Source organism: Bos grunniens, chromosome 9, assembly GCF_055505025.1.
Source record: "Bos grunniens cultivar Pamir isolate PY7600 chromosome 9, Bosgru_T2T1.0, whole genome shotgun sequence".
Taxonomy (NCBI): Eukaryota; Metazoa; Chordata; class Mammalia; order Artiodactyla; family Bovidae; genus Bos; species Bos grunniens.
Window position 1 is genome coordinate 97,068,466 of NC_141173.1, and position 20,202 is coordinate 97,088,667.

Below are 20,202 nucleotides of genomic sequence, written 5' to 3' on the forward strand. Positions count from 1 at the left end.
GATCCTTCTCTCCCAATCGTACTTGCTTCTGCGTGTCTGATCTCCTCTCCTCCGACCGCTCCTTTCTCTCGGCCTGGCTGGTGGCCTCAGGCAGTCCCGGTTTCCCTGCAGTTTCTGATGATCCTCGGGGGAAAGGAAAGGTCTTCAGAAGGCTGACTCTCCTTCTTTGGAGCATCGCATCCAGGTAATGAAATCGCACTGAGTCTCCCCCATCTTCTGCTCTGCTGCTCAGCACTGCCTGCCCAGTAGGTGCCCGGACCTCACCTTGTTCTGCCTGCCGTTTGGAGATCTTCGGGGAGGCGCCCTGGTACCCCCTCCTCTTCCACTGGCGGGCAGAGCCGCAGGTCAGGTTTCCCACAAGGCCAGTTTGGCCGGCCTCTCATCTTCCTGCTTATGAAAACAGTCCGAAGAAAGCTCCGTCTGTGGGTTCCTAAGGCTGCTTTCCCACAGAATCCCAATTTGCTTTCCTGCCCTCTGTTGATCGAGTCAGTCCCAGGAGTCCACAGCTACTTTGCCACAGTAACCATGAAGGAATACTTTGGGAAAAAAAAAAAAAGGAATAAATGCTGCCACAAATGGGTGGTGGGGGTCTTCACCGCAAGGCTTGGCTACTCAGACCTTCCAGAAGCCTCTTGCTTGGTCTTGGCACCTTCACGTGGGGTCTGTTGACCAAGAAGAGGGTCTTGGGAGAAAGTAACCTGACTGCCTGGGTGAGGATCTGCCTCTCACGGAAACAGCTGCTCCCAGGAATCATCTGTGAGCCAGGCTGAGATGCGAGCTGGGCACTGGTGCTCGTCCACCCCTGGGACCCAGTTCTGGGCCCTCTCTCTCCTTCTCCCTCCTGCATTGCATCACGTTTGCACACTCACATGGGCATGAGACTCTCTGAACATGGGTTGTAGGAAAGGGAAGTGTCAGTCGCTCAGTCATGTCCGACTCTTTGCGACCCCATGGGTTGTAGCCCGCCAGGCTCCTCTGCCCAGGGGATTCTCCAGGCAAGAACACTGGAGTGGCTTGCCATGCCCTTTTCCAGGGGATCTTCCCCACCTAGGGATCAAACCCAGGTCTCCCTCATTGCAGGCAGATTCTTTACCGTCTGAGCCACCAGGGAAGCCCTGCAGGAAGGGAGGGGATGTTTAATTGTTTAACCACATGTCCCTCACTGTGCAGGTGCGTTCCTACACCTCATTTAACCATTGCAGCTTTGGGTCGTGATGAGTTCCATTCTACAGGGGACAAGACTGAGTCTTCCAGAGCTTGGCAGAGATCACTTGGCCAGTCACAGGCTGAGTCAGGAATCTGAGCTGCGGCTGTCTTTCGGCTACACACGTGATTTTGCCCTTCTGTGCAGTGTTTCTCTGGGCCGTCTTCTTCCTCAACCCTGGCTGGCCCTTGGTGGTTCGGGGTAGGGGGGAGGTCAGTCACCTCACGTGATCACCAGCCTAGTCCCACTCTGGATCGGAGTGAAGATTTTCACTTGAGCGTGTCACTGAGCGATGCCATTTGAAGCACAGCTTCTGCTGATAAGCGTGGGACCATCTGCTTGGCACATCTCGAATTTTTTCAGCAGTGGGAGAGCAGCTCTGATTTCCTCAGAGAAGGCAGGCTGCAGCCTGCCTGGAGGGGATGTGGGCACAGGGGACCCTGCAGGTCGGCAGGACAGCAGCGCCCAGGACGCGAAGGTCCAGCCTCCTGGCCGCCACCTCTGACTCTCTCTGAGTGAATGGACTGCGTGAGCCTGCACCCTGGTTTCTAATTGTTCAGCTGACCTTGACAACCAAAGTAAGATTTTTCCATCTTCCAAAAGCTATTGCCCGGGCCACTCTTTCTGTGCTGGTGGTTTTAACGGTGTCTTAGATGTCTGCTCTGTGTTGCCAAAAACCTCTCTCTCCTGCCTTTGTTTTGGAAAATTTGCTTCTATTGCTGCATTAACTGTCCCCGGATGTCGGTTTTCAACTTTTGGGGTCGAAACTTCCACACTAACTTTTTCTTTCTGACTCGTGACAGGGGGCGAGAATCTTGGGGGCAAGAATCTTGGCAAGAATCTCAGTTCCCAGAGTCAGTGGTGGACTTAGAGGTGGTCAAGGTTGTTTAAGGGGATATTATCAAGGATAAAGGAATTGGGGTTTGAAGGGGGTTGTTACCATGTGTTTGATTCCTCTGGGGACATCACTTGGCTGGAGGCAGCGGGGTTGAGTCTCCTCTGCCTTCCTCAGAGGGTACGGTGTGTTAGTCGTGGTTTCCGTCGCTTCTCAAGTCAGGTGCGCAGGTGGCGAGGTTCTGTTGAAAGAATTCCCCTGTTCTTTGATGTGAGCATCTTGGCAGCATTTCCCAGGCAGGGTGGGTAAGGGGAACTGGAGAGAGAACATGTAGGATTTCGTCCGATCACTATGCAGAGAGCAGGGAGAAGGTGGTAAGAAGCCCACCGCTAGGTATCTTGACCTTGGCATCATGACATTTGGCGCTAGAAATTCTTCCCTGTGGGAAACTCTTTCCTGTGGGAAGCTCCTAGGATGTTGAACAGCATCCCTGGTCTCAGCCCACTGGGTGCCAGTTCCCTCCTCCTCTCAATGTGACCATCAAAACGCCGAATGTCCCCTCAGATATAAAATCACCCAACTCCCCCCACGTTCGAGATGAGTGGTCTAAGGTGACCTTGCTGTACCCTTGGAAAGGGAGTGAGGAGTTTGTGCTTCTCTGTGCAGACGGCTCGAGGGAACGAGGCATTTAATACAAGGACAGATGTCCCTGCCGGCACATTCCCATCAGATCCGGTGCCTGCCATGGAAATTCCACCTCACGAATGGGTCTCTGTTTGTCCAGGTTACCGCACACACACAGAGGCAGGCACGTGCCGGTCTCTCCGGAGCTGCACACCCGCACGGTCCAGCCTGGGGGCCAGTCCCTCCTTGCGGTTGCCTAGGAGCGTACGAAGTTTCAGGTGGCCTACCCTGGATGCTGGCTGGCTTCTCACTCTTGCTCTTTTTCCTTTCCTTTCCTTTCTCCCTCCTTCCCTCCCTCCATCCCTCTCTTCCTTCCTTCCTAAGACGGCTATGATAGCCTGAGAATTCAGGACCAGGGCGGACCTTGGGCACCTGAGTGGAGAGGGAGCTATGGGAGAGGATGCTTTTCTTTCTAGATTTTAAGAGAAAACTTCAGCAAGCACCTGAACAGAGCCTTTAAAACTCTGCCTTCTACCTCCTTGAAGCTGGAATGCCCCCATGACTCTGCCCTCTCTCATCTCTCTTGCTTTTCTGTCACCCTCGCTGCCCATCTGTTCACTGAGAAGTGAATGCAGGTAGCAGTTTCAAGTAGACCTGCCAGCCCGCTTCCTTAAACATCTATGGAAACCACCACGCTTGTTTTCTCTGCTTGTTGATTTATGATCTCAGTTCGGCGTTTCCATGAGACTTGTACTGGCAAAGTGCTTTTCAGTCTCTAGCTTTTCTGACACCCCAGGCTTCCAGAAATACAGTAAAATATGTGCCAACGCTGCGACGAACCTGGGGTTCAGAGGGGCTAAGCTGCTTTGTTCAGGACTCACACCTGAACAAAGGTCAGTTGGAGTGAAAGTGTGGCTCTCAGGCAAAGTAGGATAAACAGACAGAATACAGTCACCCCTGGGACATAATTTGAACAATGTCCAACTTTTTTTTCTGAACATTTCTTTTGCATTCAAATGCTTTACTGACTATGATTCTTTTATGTTTGCGGGAGGGAGGTGGGTGTTATGTTCTATCATAGCCTGGTTCATCATCAGTTCAGTTCAGTTCAGTCACTCAGTCCTGTTTGACTCTTTGCGACCCCATGGACGGCAGCATGCCAGGCTTCCCTGTCCATCACCAACTCCCAGAGCTTGATCAAACTCAAGTCTATCTAGTCAGTGATGCCATCCAGCCACCTCATCCTCTGTCATCCCCTTCTCCTCCTGCCTTCAATCTTTCCCAATCAGGGTCTTTTCCAATGAGTCAGGTCACCAAAGTATTGGAGCTTCAGCTTTAGCATCAGTCCTTTCAATGAATATTCAGGACTGATTTCCTTTAGGATTGACCGGTTTGATCTCCTTGCAGTCCAAGGGACTCTCAAGAGTCTCCTTCAACACCACAGTTCAAGAGCATCAGTTCTTCAGCACTCAGCTTTCTTTTTGGTTCAACTCTCACACCATACATGACTATTGGAAAAGCCATAGCTTTGACTAAATGGACCTTTGTCAGTAAAGTAATGTCTCTGCCTTTTAATATGGTGTTAGGATTATCCTAGCTTTTCTTCCAAGGAACAAGCACCTTTTAATTTCATGGCTGCAGTCACCATCTGCAGTGATTTGGGATCCCAAGAAAATAAAGTCTCTCACTGTTTCCATTGTTTCCCCATCTATTTGCCATGAAGTGATGGGACCGGATGCCATGATCTGAATTTTTTGAATGTTGAGTTTTAAGCCAGTTTTTTTTTTTTTTTTTTACTCTCCCCTTTAACTTTCATCAAGAGGCTCTTTAGTCCCTCTTCACTTTCTGCCATAAAGGTGGTGTCATCTGCCTATCTGAGGTTATTGATATTTCTCACTGCAATCTTGATTCCAGCTTGTGCTTCTTCCAGCCCAGTGTTTCTCATGATGTACTCTGCATAGAAGTTAAATAAGCAGGGTGACAATATACAGCCTTGATGTACTCCTTTTCCAATTTGGAACCAGTCTGTTGTTGCATGTCCAGTTCTAACTGTTGCTTCCTGACCTGCGTACAGATTTCTCAGGAGGCATGTAAGGTGGTCTGGTATTCCCATCTCTTAAGAATTTTCCACAGTTTATTGTGATCCACACAGTCAAAGGCTTTAGCATAGTCAGTGAAGCAGAAGTAGATGGGTTTTTTTTTTTCTGGAATTCTCTTGCTTTTTCGATGATCCAATGGATGTTGGCAATTTGACCTCTGGTTCATCTGCCTTTTCTAAATCCAGCTTGAACATCTGGAAATTCTCAGTTTACATACTGTTAAAGCCTGTCTTGGAGAATTTTGAGCATTACTTTGCTAGCGTGTGAGATGAGTACAATTGTGTGGTAGTTTGAACATTCTTTGGCATTGCCTTTATTTGGGATTGGAATGAAAATAGACCTTTTCCAGTCCTGTGGCCACTGCTGAGTTTTCCAAATTTGCTGGCATTTTGAGTGCAGCACTTTCACAGCATCATCTTTTAGAACTTGAAATAGCTCACCTGGAATTCCATCACATCCACTAGCTTTGTTCTTAGTGATGCTTCCTAAGGCCCACTTGACTTTGCACTCCAGGATGTCTGGCTCTAGGTGAGTGATCACACCATTGTGATTATCTGTGTCATGAAGATCTTATTTGTATAGCTCTTCTGTGTATTCTTGCCTCCTCTTCTTAATATCTTCTGCTTCTGTTAGGTCCATACCGTTTCTGTCCTTATCGAGCCCGTCTTTGCATGAAATGTTCCCTTGGTATCTCTAATTTTCTTGAAGAGATCTCTAGTCTTTCCCGTTCTATTGTTTTCCTCTATTTCTTTGCATTGATCACTGAGGAAGTCTTTCTTATCTCTCCTTGCTATTCTTTGGAACTCTGCATTCAGATGGATATATCTTTCCTTTTCTCCTTTGCCTTTTGCTTCTCTTCTTTTCTCAGCTATTTGTAAGGCCTCCTCAGAGAACGATTTTGCCTTTTTCCATTTCTTCTTCTTGAGGATGATTTTGATCACCGCTTCCTGTACAGTGTTAGGAACCTCCATTCATAAGTTTGTCAGGCACTCTATCTATCAAATCTAACCCCTTGAATCTATTTTTCATTTCCACTGTATAATCGTAAGGGATTTGATTTAGGTCATATGTGGATTGTCTAGTGGTTTTCCCCACTCTCTTCAAGTCTGAATTTTGCAATAAGGAGTTCATGAACTGAGCCACAGTCATTTTCTGGCCTTGTTTTTGCTGACTGTAAGAGCTTCTCCATCTTCAGCTGCAAGGAATATAATCAATCTGATTTCGGTATTGACCATCTGGTGATGTCCACATGTTGAGTTGTCTCCTGTGTTGTTGGAAGAGAGTGTTTGCTATGACCAGGGTGATCTCTTGGCAAAACTCTGTTAGCCTTTCCCCTGCTTCCTTTTGTACTCCAAGGCCAAACTTGCCTGATGAGCCAAACAATATGAAAAATGACTCATTGTGGCTTGTATGAAGTGGGGGAATCTGAGCAGGGGAGGAACAGCCATCGGGGAGCAGCCCAGCTAGGTGAAGAGGGTGGTGGTGATACGGCAGGGCAAGAAAGCCATCTGCACAGCAAGGGAGGAAACCTGGGGCCAGGTTCAGGTCTTCTGTTGGGAGACGTGTGTCCCAGGGCAGGAGACAGTGGCAGTGTTAGACACAGGAGAGTGATTGCCAGTAGCGGGGTTGATTGAATAGGTAAATGCTTGAGGGCGATGGGAGCCAGGTTTCTTACCATCAGAGACAGGAATTACAAACGAGAAGGGGAAGAAAACGAAACTGAACTCAGTGATGCTGGATCCAAATTGGAGATACTGATGTGAATTCATTGGTATTCAATGCATATGTAGAAACTTACAAAAATATGGATGTCAGTCTCTATATGTATGTATATATGTATTCATATACATATATTCCTTAGCTCTGTGCCTGGGAGCAGTGACACCTCAGTAGCACTGGGTATTCACAGTATCCAGATCTTGGCTTCTATAGCCCCTTCTCTGCTAGGAGGAACCAGGGCTCCTTGAGAAAAGCCTACTTCCAGGGACTGTGCAGGGAACATACAAGGTGAGTAGTGCCTGGTAAAACATCCGTTTTTTTTTTTGGTTTGTTTTGTTTTGTCTTGGCTTGGAAGGCTAAAAACATCAGAGGAGGTATGGAACAGCCTTTTCATACTGTTCATGGGGTTCTCAAGGCAAGAACACTGATATGGTTTGCCATTCCCTTCTTCAGTGGACCAATACTCTGGCCACCTGATACAAAGAACTGACTCATTGGAGAAGACGCTGACACTGGGAAAGACTGAGGGCAGGAGGAGAAGGGGACGACAGAAGATGAGATGGTTGGGTGGCATCACTGACCCGATGGACATGAGTTTGAGCAAGCTCCAGGAGCTGGTGACGGACAGGACAAGCCTGGCGTGCTGCAGTCCATGGGGTCGCAAAGAGTCGGACGTGACTGAGCGACTGAACTGAACTGATGGAACAGCAGGGAAGCTCTGATTTCTGTTGTGGATCAGCTGAGGTTTGTGTGCTGCTATGTGAGGCCCAGTTAAAATCTCCAGGGCTATTATTAATAGCGTCTGATAGTCTGGAGAGATGTCTGAGTTAGAACTGTCAACTTGGACTCCATCGGGATATGATAATAGTTGAAATGAGGGAATCGAATGAAACCACCAGTGCATGTTTACAGAGTAAGAAGAGAGGAGGGCCAGGGATGGAGCCTGGTGACCCAAAGAGAGGGTGAGGACAGATCCAGGAAGCGAGACAGAGAAGAAACTACAGAGAGACAGGGGGAGAGCCAGAGGGAAGAAAGCACGTCCAGGCAGCAGTGTCCCCTCGAGGCCACAGCGTGGAGATGCAACGGCATCTCATAACACACGCTGTATCGTGTCTGGGTGAGGTGGGTGTGAGAACTCTATCATTCCTAATCTGTTTCGGGGGACTTGTCTAAAAGCTGTTGAATGGATCACTTTGCTTTAATTGTTTTCTAATAGAGCTGTTGATAGTGGTGATGACTGTGGTCACTCCATTTTGCAGAAGAAAGTAGTGGATGAGCAGAAACTGAAACCATTTTTATTGTTGTTCTGTGTTTGGCATTGGATAGATGGTGCTTTAATAAATAAAAATCTACCCACTGATGAGTAATAACATTCTCTGAGAAACAAAAAGTCCATTCCTTGGAACTTTAAATAAAAATCTTTACTACTAATCACTTTGATTGAGGTAATCACTCTGGTGACATTAAGGCCATTGCTAAATGTCCCCAAAGTTCTATTTGCCGCTTAACGTGGGTGAGTGAATTTCACACACACATCAACTATTGACAGAAGCCTGGGGTGGGCAGGAGAAATAGTGCCCACTTGAACCTAGGCAATGTAGGGTCCATTGCTGGCGTGGCTGCCAACTCAGTATGTGATCTTGCTAGTCATGAGCTGGATTCCTCACCTATAAGACAAAGAGTGGTTTACAGTATATGTAGAATCCTTTCAACTTCCAAACCTCAATTATCAGCAGAGTACAGGCAGACTTGTAACAGTTGTTACTGTCCAGTTGCTCAGTCGTCTTCAATTCTTTGCAGCCCCCTGGACTGCAGCACATCAGGCTTCTCTGTCCTTCACTATCTCCAGGAGTTTTCTCAAATTCATGTCCATTGAGTCAGTGATGCCATCCAACCATCTCGTCCTCTGTCATCCCCTCCTTCTCCTGCCTTCTATCTTTCCCAGCATCAGGGTCTTTGTAACAGTAAGGAAATGCTTTTAAGAAAACTTCAAGCTGTATCTTACATCTTCTACCCCAGTTTCAGAGGAAAGAATTTCTAACATATATGGCAAAATATTATATTTACAAAGAATTATTGCAGCTCTGTAAAAGAACATGAAAAAAGAATCTGTCAAAGAAGAAATTCAAGTGACTGTTAACATGAAAAATATTCAAACTCATGAGAGATCAAATAAATGCAAATTAAAGCAAAATGCCTTTTTAATCAGCTACCAAAGTTGGGAATTTTAAAAAGTGGAAATGCTGTGGGGACAAAAAATGTATATATGCTGTGAAAAAAAAAAGTTATACTGTTGATATCAGTATAATTGGTACAGTTTTGGGAAGACAACTTGTTAAAATGTTTTAAAATCTTGAAAAATATTTATACTGTTTAATTCAGCAATTCCACTTTTAGAAATATGTCCTAAGGAGATGATGAAAGACGTGCACAAAATTTGTATCCAAGAAAGTTCATTATAGTCACTTGTTTTTTGAAAAATAATGGTGGAAAGTCAGAAGCAACTGGGATGTCCACAGTTAAAGGATTATTAAAAATAAATCATGGCGCATCCACACAGTGACAGTCAAAGTCATGTTCTTCTGTAATATATGCTGACAGAGAAAATGTTTCCAATATGACACTGAGTGAAAAAAAAGAAAGCAGGCAACCACACAGACTATAAAACGCAGTCTCAATTTTAAAAGACAGTGTATGTGAGATGGGGGAAAAAAAGACTAGAAAGAAACATCCCCAAATGTTCGATCAGGTTAATTTTGAGTAATGGTTTAATGTGTGATTTTTTTTTTCCTTACTGAATTTTCCAAATTTTCTTCAGTGAACAAAAATATTGTTTTATAATTAGAGAAAAAAGCAATGAAAAAAAGTTAAATCCCCCTCATTTTGTGTTAAGATTAAACTGGCTACAAAAATGAGCCCATCGGGGGAGCCCTCGGGTCCTCTGGGGCTATGTAAGCCGCACTGGCGGCTCCTTGGCTTCACGTGGACTTGGAATATGGAGACCATCCAGTGGTCTCCATCCAGCATTAGCAGAGTCATAATCAGGAATTAAATGAGAAAAAAAAATCCTATAACATAAGAGAATGTGATGCCTTCTGTTCCTTAAGTAGGAAGGATTAGAGGCAGGCTAGATTAGAAAATTTATAACAGAGAGGCTATAAAAGGTAAGGTCTTAAAAATAGGATTCCGCCCCAGGGCAGAGTGGGATGAGCTCAGAGAAAGAATCAGGAGCTCCCAGCTGCTGGGCCTGCAGAACTGAGTTGGGATTTTATGTGTCTCCAGCTTCTCTTTAGTGGTCGGCAAAATGCGGGTGGCTGGTTAGAACAGTGGTTTCCAGACTGTTTTTTTTTTAAGTAGGAGACTGGAACTTGGGGGACCTGGATTCCCGCCCTGGCCACCAGGGTTCAGGATCCACGTGAACTTTCAGGCCTCGATGCTCTGCAGGGCCCAGGGAGCAGGGGACTCGGAGCGGATGAGTGGTGGAGCCCCCTGGAGCTGTGTGATGCAGTGACTCTGAACCCTACCCCTGCCGAGTTTTTCCCTGTGAAATGAGGGCAATGTCTCCTTCCTTCCTTATGTTGACTGAAAAAAAAAGAAACAACCCCCCCTCAAAACCATACAACCTAAAAATGGATGGTGGTGTTCAGTTGTTAAGTCGTGTCTGACTCTGCAACCCCATGGACCACAGCACGCCAGGCCTCCCTGTCCATCATCAACTCCTGGAGCTTGCTCAGACTCATGTCCATCGAGTTGGTGATGCCATCCAACCATCTCACCCTCTGTCGTCCCCTTCTCCTCCCACCTTCAATCTTTCCCAGCATCAGGGTCTTTTCAAATGAGTCAGTTCTTCCCATCAGGTGGCCAAAGTATTGGAGTTTCAGCTTCAGCATCAGTCCTTCCAATGAATATTCAGGACTGATTTCCTTTAGGATGGATTGGTTGGATCTCCTTGCAGTCCAAGGGATTCTCAAGAGTCTTCTCCAACACTGCATTTCTAAAGCATCGATTCTTCAGTGCTCAGCCTTCTTTTTGACCCAAGTCTCACATCCATACATGACTATTGGAAAAACCTGGATTTTTCCTACTGGAAAAATCTACACATCCATACATAACTACTGGAAAATAATAGTTATGCTTTATTTGGTGGAAAAACAGAGGACTAAAGCTTGAGACACAGCGTCTCAGATCACTCTGAGGGACTGCTTCAGAGGATAAGAGTGGAACCAGGATATATAGGAGCTTTTGCAGCAAAGCCAGGTAGATGGTACACCAAAAGATTACTATTAATTAGAGAAAACCAGGCATCTCAAATTACGGGATTTAGTGCATATCTGTGTATGAGAAGATGTAAGGCTGGGCTCACTGAAATGACTCCTTTGATGTGTATCTCAGCTATCTGGGCCCGGATCCCGTGATTTTTCACCCGAGTCTCCTCAGGTGCACCTTTGGGGTGGCTGCGGCATCTGACTGCCTGATGGTGGGCATCAGGCCTCCATCCTGAGTTCCCTCGGGTCTTACCATCAACGGGGTGGCTCTAATGTTGGCACTTGACGGTTACAACATCCTTTGTTTACTGATAATGGCAGGCGATGTCAGTATTTTCATTCACACTTCTCAGCCTCCCAAGCCGATTGAAGGACCCAGAGCTGACCCGAAGGGAAGTCGCTTTGAACCCTGAAGTCCTATGTGACGGCATTCTCGCACTCCACCTGACAGCTGTCTCCTGGGGACTTGTAGGGAATAAGAGGGAAGAGAGGCTGGGATAGCGCTTCCCAGAATCATGCTCCACTCATATCTGTTCTCAAGCACATGGTGGGGTTTCCACCCACCACTGTGTTGCTGTGTTACTGACCACGTTGCAGGCACAGAGGGCCGTCAAGACGTTCTGCCTCCATCCAGGACTGTCAGTTCAGTTCAGTTCAGTCACTCAGTCATGTCCAACTTTTTGCAACCCCATGGACACAATCCAGGACAGTCCCTGCCGGCTAAACATTGTTGTGTTGTATTACTTGCTCAGTCGTGTCTGACTCTGCGACCCCATGGACTGAAGCCTGCCAGGCTCCTCCGTCCATGGAATTCTCCAGGCGAGAATACTGGAGTGGGTTGCCATTCCCTTTTCCAGGGGATCTTCCCGACCCAGGGATGGAATCCGGGTGTCCTGCATTGCAGGCGGATTCTTTATGTTTTTTTGAGCCACCGCGGCAGGTATGTTTGCCACCTAGAAACAGACGTACATAAAGAAGATGCTGTGTGTGTTGAACAGAGGAGCCCACAGGACCAGGACTGGGTTGACCTGGAGACAAGTTACCCACGGTGGTTAATACTGCAGTGCTATTGCTTCCTCCCATCTTCCCTGCTATCTGAGCTAGACGGTCTTGTCAGTGAGTCGCACCCACCCTTCTATTCTCCTTGTTCTTCCCGACCTCAAACACCCTAGTCATCCAGCCTCAGAGATGAATGGTATCCAAAATGACCAAGGTGCCCAGAGGAAGAAAGATTTGGGGAGCTGGTGAGCAGATAGGACCAGCTGTGTTCAAGGCACTTCTTGCTACCCTCTGCTATTTCACTTGAGGGACTGAAATTCAGTTTGGTCTGGTAAGTCTGGGAATGTCATTTTTAGTAATGTGTTCATTTAAGTAAAACCGTGCTGCAGCAGATCAATTTGGAGGGTTATTGTTAGTTTTTAGTGAGAATTAGTTTTAATGGGATTTTTTATTTTCTTTCCAACCACATCATGACCAAAGTCTGCCCAGGTACGGGATTCATGAGTTATATTAATCATTAGAGAACCTTTTATTAACTGTGGCTGCCTAGGCTCAAGACAGCGGTTTTCTTTCTCAGGTAACCAGGGTACATTCTCAGGGCCATTGTGATGGGCTTTATTTCTTGGAATAATTCAATAAATATTTATTGAATGGCTATGCCAAGTCCTGGAGAGTCAGACGTGAATAATACAGTTTTGCCTTGGAGGAGTTTGTGGTTTAACAACAGAGATGCAATTTTAACTCTATGGGGAGGAATGTCATGGCTATGGAGGTAATTAATGGGTAACACCGGAGTAGTGGAGGGAATATTAGAACAGGAAGGGATGGCAGCATGAGGGTCTGGGGGGGCAGATTGGTGCAGGGAGCAAGGAGAACAGGAAATGAGGGGAGTGATCCCAGGAGGCTAGGCCAGAGGCCTGAGACTAGAAGAGGAACACGTGGTCTCAGGTGACTTCTGCATCTGAAATTTACTTTTTCATTTTCATTTTTAAAACAATTTTATTGGAGTATAGTTGATTTGCAATGTGGTGTTAGTTTCAGGTGTATACCAAAGTGAATCAGTTACACACACTGCATTTGGCAAATGCACAGTAACAATGTTCTAAAGGTCTCCTATGTGTGTCTATTATTAGTATTTTTTAAATGCAGTTCTACTTATTAAAGGATGTAGGCCCTCAGGAGGGAGAACATACAGGTGAGCAGATCTGGAACCCACCCTTCTGTGTGTCCACTGATGCTTCATTCTCAACACACCGTGAACCCAGTTGCTGGTTCCCCCGGCCACTGTCCCTCCTGCTCCCGATCTCAGCCACCAAGCATTTGTCTACACAGCCTCTTCAGATGGGAGGCTCAGTCCACTCACTGCCCTGTCTCTCTCCCCCTTGGTGGACACAGGAATCTGACTGGCCTGCTCTGAAATGTCTCTGGAATCCATTCGTTCCTCTAGCCACTATTCTAGTTCTCATTTCTCACTGGGGCTATTTCAACAACACCTTACTGGCTTTCTTGCTCCGTCTGTAACTCCCTTCCATTCAGGCTGTAGACTGTGCAGGGTAACCTTTCTAAAACATGGTTCAGGCCACCTCCCAGGCCTGCACTGAAACTTTAATGGCTCCAGAGCTTTGCAAAGGGTTGTGTTTTTCAAACCATGGCCTAGGACCCATCTGCATCAGAATCCCCTGGGTTATGAAAATTCAGATTCCAAGGCCCCAGCCCAGGCTTCTTGAAATAATGGGGCCCTGGAATTTGCATTTTTAATAAGGAACCCTATGTAATTTTTAAGTACTACTGTTGGATAAGTATAGCCTATAAAATAAGTCTGATATTTAAAGAAGCATCATAGCCAGGCCTTCATGCTTCAGTCCAGTTGTTTCTTTGTAAAGCCATACATCCACCCAGGGCCCACCGGGTTCCTCAGACTCCACCACCAACTTCCTGTGCCTCCTGCCGCCACACCCCTGTCCATCTGTTCTCTTTTCTTAAAATGCCTTTCTTTCTCTTCCTCAGCTAACAAACTCCTATTGACCTTTCAAGGCCCAGCCCTGTGAAGCCTTCCTTGAAATCCTGAGACGTGGCTTCCTGGTGTGTGCTTGCTCTGATGCGATCAGTCTCCTTTATTCCATTTCCCATACTGAATTAGTTTCAGTTCTGCCTGCCTCCCCTGCCAAACTGTGCATGAGGTTGTATCTTGTTTATTTCTGCCTCTTTGACTCTTAGAATGGTAACTGAAACCTACGTGTTGGTTGGGAAATGAAAAGATCACCTATCTTCAGAGAGGGACTTGGTGACTTGGGTTTGACTGTAATAGAAAAATGCAGTTTGGTCTCGTGGGTTGAAACATCTTTCCTAACTGATTTTCACGAGTACACGAGCGCTCTCATGCACACAATGACAAACTAAAGGCTGAATGGTGCTGTGGTCCACACGAGATTCTGGCGTCTGAACCTGAGTCAGAAAGATTGTTCTTGTCCCTTTTCTTAGAAATTTTGATTAGGTCCTGATTTTACGTTCTAGTCTTCGATTTTGGTTTAAGTTCTCTCGGCTTTGACAGCCCCACTAGACCTGCAGCAGCCAATACGGTGGCCACGGGCCCGCGTGGCCACCTACGTGTGAGACGTGGCTGGTCTGAGGCAAGATGCTCCATGAGAGTAAGATACACACTGGGTTCTGGAGACTTAATGTGAAAAAAGAAACTGAAGTAGCCCATTAATCATTATAAATCAGTTACATGTTCAAATGAGATTTTGAGTACACTGGGTTAAATAAAATATTGAAATTCATTTCGCTTGTTTCTCCTTATATTTTATGGCTCTCAGAAAACCTTAAATTACGCATATGGCTCACATTGCATTTCTGTTGGACAAAGCTGATCGAGACCCTTCCTCCCTCTACCATTTTTGTGTCTCAGGTTATTCTGTTTGCTTCTTCTCTCCCCCCGAAACACTATTACCACCACCACCACCACCAAAGCACCCAGCTCTGAAGTGCACACCATCCAACCATCTCACTTACCACCCCCTTACTGTGAGCATCTACAGACCCCCGGGCCGCTCTCTCAAATTCCTTGAAGATTGAACACCTGGCTCACAGCCAGCTTTTCTCTAACGATGTCCTGTATTCCAGCCCTGTTTCCCAGTGATTTCAATGTCTATGTAGACAATTCTTCTAACACTCGGGTCTTGATCTCATGTCAGAAGATATTGTCTTCCCCTCTCCTCTAGCTATTCACTCCCATGGTCATGGGCTACATGTATCAATACCAATAACCACACTTATCAATACCAATAATCAATACCCAAACCACGCCACCGCAGGCTCGGCTTTGGGCATCCCGCTCTTCGACTTCTGCCTCCGATTTTCCAGTTCTCTGCCTTCAGGACTCGGGCCTCAGCAGTTAGTTCTCTGACACCGATGGGATCTACAAAGGCTCCTATTTCCTGTTCACCAACTCTCACCTCTCTCCTGGCCTCAACTCTCTCCTAATCTTGTTGGATTCCATAGTCTCTGCGCTTCAGTTCCTTTGGTCTCCAGTTTCCTTTGCACCAGCCCGGTAGAACCCCAGTCCTGGTTAAATCCAACTCTCCTCTTTCTGCACATTCACACCTGGACAGCTGAGCCATAGCTGGAGAAAAACAAGTGCTAATCATCTCACTCAAGATTCCTGAGCCCCAGTCCAGGCAGGCTCTGTTTGCCTAGAAATGTTGCTCTCTTTCCTGCTTTCACTTAATTATATCTTGCCCGCTCTCCTTAAACTCATAACACCTCCTCATTCTTAGCAGATGACCTTGCTCTTGACTTTGCTGAAAACAGAGATACTGTACATCCAAAAGAGAACTTCTTGTAACTTCTAACACCCCCTCTTCACTTTACCTAGCTGTCTGTACTTTAAACTGCACACTCGGCCTTCCCTCCTGCTCTCATGAATAAATTATGCTCCTAGCCTCCCAGATTCTTTTGCTTCCTTCTCCTCATCCCCCAACCCCTAAGCTTTGAAATGCCCCAAGGCTCAGTCCTTGGACCTCTTCTCCTTTTTAAGGACCCAGGTTTCATAAGCAATCTCATCTAGCCTCATGATTTTATACTTCACCTGTTCTCGCTGCTTCTGCCCCAACCCCAGCTCCCAACATGCTCCAAGACAGCTACATGTGGCAGCTGCATAAGATTCCCAAGCTCCATATGACCCCTCCCAACCCGCTCCCCCTGCGCCTTGTCCAGACAACAAATGGCTAAAAGCCATTCTCTTTTCCTACAATAACTCCTGTCTCACCTGGTAGCAACTCAGAGTGCATCTAGACCCTAACCACGTCTCACTGCCTCCACAATTACACTCTGGTCCCGCCGTAGTCCAGGCTTTTCTTTTCTCTGTGGCGCTTATTCCAATCGAACATCCATTGGTTTGTTGCTGCTGTTATTGGGTATTGACTGCCTCCCACTGAAATATAAACTCCCAGAGGTTGGCACTTTGTCTGTTTCATTCACTGCTGTAGCCCCATTCCTGGAACAGTGCCTGACCTGAAGTTGGCATTGAATAAATCTTTGATGGACGAACTTGGGGAACACGGCTATCTCACACCTACAAACTTTTAACAAAGCCTGGTCTGTACAGCAGTGCCGTGGGATTGTGAATTCTGGGCCTTGCGTTGGGCTCCTGAGAGCTTTGGAGTCTCTCCCTCTATGGTCTGATTATGAAACGAAAAGAGAATATGCTCCAGGAAAAATAATTTCCAGCATCTCAGCAGAGCAACTGAGGGGAGTGTTGGTAAGGAGAGGAGAGCTAGCTGTGTGGGCTCCAGGGTCTCATCACCTAGAATGTGACCACCACTCCCGCACCTGCTCACAAAATAGCACGTCTAGGTTCTGTTCTGCCTCTGGTGAGGTCATGAGGAAAGGCGGCAGTCTGCGAACTAACTTTCTTTTTCTTTATTTTTGGCTGTGCTGAGTCCTTATTGCTGTTTGGGCTTCCCTCTAGTTGTGGCGATCAGGGGCTGCTCCCTTGGTTGCTGCGTGCTGACTTCTTATTGCAGTGGCTTCTCTTGTTGCAGAGCCTGGGTTTAGGGGCAGGTGGGCTCAGGAATTGCAGGCTCTAGGGCACAGGTCAGTAGTTGGGGCACACAGGCTCAGCTGCCCCATGGCACGTGAGATCTTCCCGGATCTGAGATGGAAGTAGTTGGGGCACACAGGCTCAGCTGCCCCATGGCACGTGAGATCTTCCTGGATCTGAGGTTGAACTGGTGTTCCTTGCATTGCAAGGCAGAGTCTTTACCACTGAGCCACTGGGGAGCCCCTAGTAAGTAACTTTCTAAAGGTCGATTATTTTGCACATATAGGGCCCTGGTCTGCAAGGACCAAAAGCAGAGAACAATATTTTACCACCACCATCAAAAATAAGAAGCCAAGGACGCCATGAATAGAAGCAAAGAAGGTGACCTCTGTGGGCACCTGCCTTTTCTGTTCCCCAGCAGTGGAAGCGGCTTATGTACATTTGTTACATAATAGGAAAGGGGAGGGGGGCGTGCATACATTTATTTAGCAGTTCCTAAAGTGTGAGGGGAAATTGCTGATAATGGTGTTTTGCAGTCTCAGATATTTAGCATTTTACTGGGCTTGGGTCAGGGCTTTGTTTACTATCGATCGGTAGTGTTTTCCAGCGTGGTCTGGCCCATGGAGCTCGGGGATGTGAATACATCTTGTTGAAATGTGCCATCTGTTCCCCAGGGATGGTTTGCACTGCACACTTGGTCTGAGTTAGGTACACAACTTCATCACAGATATTGAGACTATAGAAAACACATACTTCTAATTGGTCACACTTGTGAAAATATTGGTGCACTATTGAACCTATTTTTTTCTATGTCTCCCTTCTCACTCACCCATCACTTATGGCACTTTGTTCAGTAAAAGGTGACAGCAATAGTGTGGCCCCAACATGTACTTTGTCATCGAATTCTAACGCGGTTAACCTGGTCTCTCAGGCCAGGAGATGAAGGAACAGAAGATGAGATGATTTTCAAAACGCCGTTCAGAAAGCTTGGGCCAGACCAGAAATGGACACCAGAAACCTGATCCTCTTGCTCTGATGGACCCCCTTTGGTGCTGAACCACAAGCAACAGTACAGAGCCAAAGGCTGCCGGGGGGGCTTCCAAAAGGCCATTAGATCAGTTCTCTCTTGGTGAAGTGCCTCATTTTCACCTTCGTTGGAAAGAGAATTGTATAGTCCAGTAGACATGTTCTCCTGTATGACATGAAGGTTACAAGCCATAGCTGAAATCTTTTACTGCAATTCATCAACCTTGATTTTCTTTCTAAACTTATTTACAGAAAACTACCCGAAGAACCCAGACTGAGGCCCCCTCATGGATGAGGCAAACGGGACATCATTTGTTGCTGAAGAGCCCTCCAACGCCTCAACCAGCGGGAACACCTCCGTCAAGGACCCGCACCGGGAAATTCCCATCGTGCACTGGGTGATCATGAGCATCTCCCCGCTGGGCTTTGTTGAGAACGGAATCCTCCTCTGGTTCCTCTGCTTCCGGATGAGAAGAAACCCCTTCACCGTCTACATCACCCACTTGTCCATCGCGGACATCTCGTTGCTCTTTTGCATCTTTATTCTGTCTGTTGATTATGCTTTAGATTACGAGCTGTCTTCTGGCTATTACTACACAATTGTCACGTTATCGGTGACGTTTCTCTTTGGCTACAACACAGGCCTGTACCTGCTGACGGCCATCAGCGTGGAGAGGTGCCTGTCTGTCCTGTACCCCATCTGGTACCGGTGCCACCGCCCCAAGCACCAGTCGGCGTTCGTCTGTGCCCTCCTGTGGGCACTCTCCTGCTTGGTGACCACCATGGAATACGTCATGTGCATTGACAGTGAGGGACAGACCCACTCCCGAGGAGACTGCAGGGCCGTGATCATCTTCATAGCCATTCTGAGCTTCCTGGTCTTTACTCCCCTCATGGTGGTGTCCAGCACCATCTTGGTGGTGAAGATCCGGAAGAACTCGTGGGCGTCCCACTCCTCGAAGCTGTACCTGGTCATCACCGTCACCATCATCATATTCTTCATCTTCGCCATGCCCATGAGGCTCCTCTACCTGCTCTATTACGAGTACTGGTCGACATTCAAGAACTTGCACCACGTTTCTCTTCTCTTCTCTACCATCAATAGCAGCGCCAACCCTTTTATTTACTTCTTTGTGGGCAGCAGCAGGAAGAAGCGGTTCAAAGAGTCCTTGAAAGTGGTTCTGACCAGGGCTTTCAAAGATGAAATGCAGCCCAGGCAACCAGAAGACCACACGGCCACCACAGCAACCGAGACTGTTGTCTGACCAGCGGAAGGATATTGTATAGACCAAAACAGTGGGACGAAGGTGAGCCGCAGTTTGTACTTGGGAATGAAAATGAATACCCCCTAAAATACGATATGGAAGGACACCCTACCCCACATGCATGAGATGCAAATTAATGCTGAGATTGTACTCTTGTGCTGTACCTTCTGGAAATGCCTGATTACGTGTCGAAATTTCATCCTTTCTGTAACTTCCAAAAAATTCCTTCTATTCCTCTTCAGCTCTCCTGGAAGCATTTCTCCATGAACTATAAAAATTACACCAGCAGGAAGGTTTACAGGTGTGTAAAGGCACAAGTATTTGATGAACCTTGAAAAAGTAAAGCCATATTGTAGGAAGAACATGAGTTTCGGAATCAGACTGACTCTGTCCTTTGCCGCTGGTTTGACCTGTTTTAACCCCCAGGGACCTCATTTCCTCAGTATAAAATGGAAGCAGTAGTAGTCCATACCTCCTGGACTTGTGGTGAAGATGACACTGGAAGATGAGGTATGCGAAGGGTCTGGCACACGTCAGTGTTAAGAAACATCAGTCTCTGTGACTCTTTGAAGTGGAAGAAGAAATACACATTTCTGTTTTGTAAAGCACACACACACTCCCACACACACAGCTCTATCATGTACAAATAATTGTTACATGTTTTTAAATGATGACTGTAATTTACAAAGGTCTTCTGTCCGTTTGCTGCACGAGAACTCTTTGTGGGACATCACCATCTGAGATGTTAGGACCCCCAACCGCTGTGTGCTGGGGCATCATTTTGGGTTGGGAGGGGAAGCATTTGGCCACCAGCACAGGAGTTCCTTGCGGCTTCCCTTCCCTCTGCGGGAATGCTTCATGAAATGAAAGTCTGTTTTGAAATCCTTTGCTTGATATAAATGTTCATGAATGAAATCATGCGGGTGATTGTGTTTTTGGAACCCCCTCCCTTCATGAAGAGGGTTATGTATTTATAGTCACAAAGTTCCCATTGGCACAACAGGCCAATAAATCGGCAGACAATTTGTTGGAACCAGGAATAACGGCTTTAATGGGAAAGCTAGCAGACTGAAAAGATGGCAGACTAGTATCTTAAAAGAAAAACCCCATCTTCCCTCACCGGGT

General features: G+C 46.8%; 1 protein-coding gene across 2 annotated transcripts; it reads left to right on the plus strand.

The window, feature by feature from the left end:
- The first annotated feature begins 48 nt into the window (after nt 1–48).
- On the plus strand, nt 49–19,995 carry MAS1 (MAS1 proto-oncogene, G protein-coupled receptor). Of its 2 annotated transcripts, none has more exons than XM_086316665.1 (2): nt 49–184; nt 18,065–19,995. In XM_086316665.1, exon 2 carries the CDS (start codon nt 18,100–18,102, stop codon nt 19,075–19,077), a length of 978 nt encoding a protein of 325 aa, XP_086172791.1. In that variant the 5' UTR covers nt 49–184; nt 18,065–18,099; the 3' UTR covers nt 19,078–19,995. The 2 variants fall into 2 exon arrangements, with proteins under 2 accessions (XP_086172791.1, XP_086172792.1); XM_086316666.1 differs by lacking the exon at nt 49–184 and adding an exon at nt 1,471–1,782.
- The last annotated feature ends 207 nt before the right edge of the window (nt 19,996–20,202 follow it).

Coding starts and splice junctions, on each gene's coding strand:
- MAS1 (XM_086316665.1), top strand. CDS start 18,100: ATGGATGAGGCAAACGGGACATCATTTGTTGCTGAAGAGCCCTCCAAC.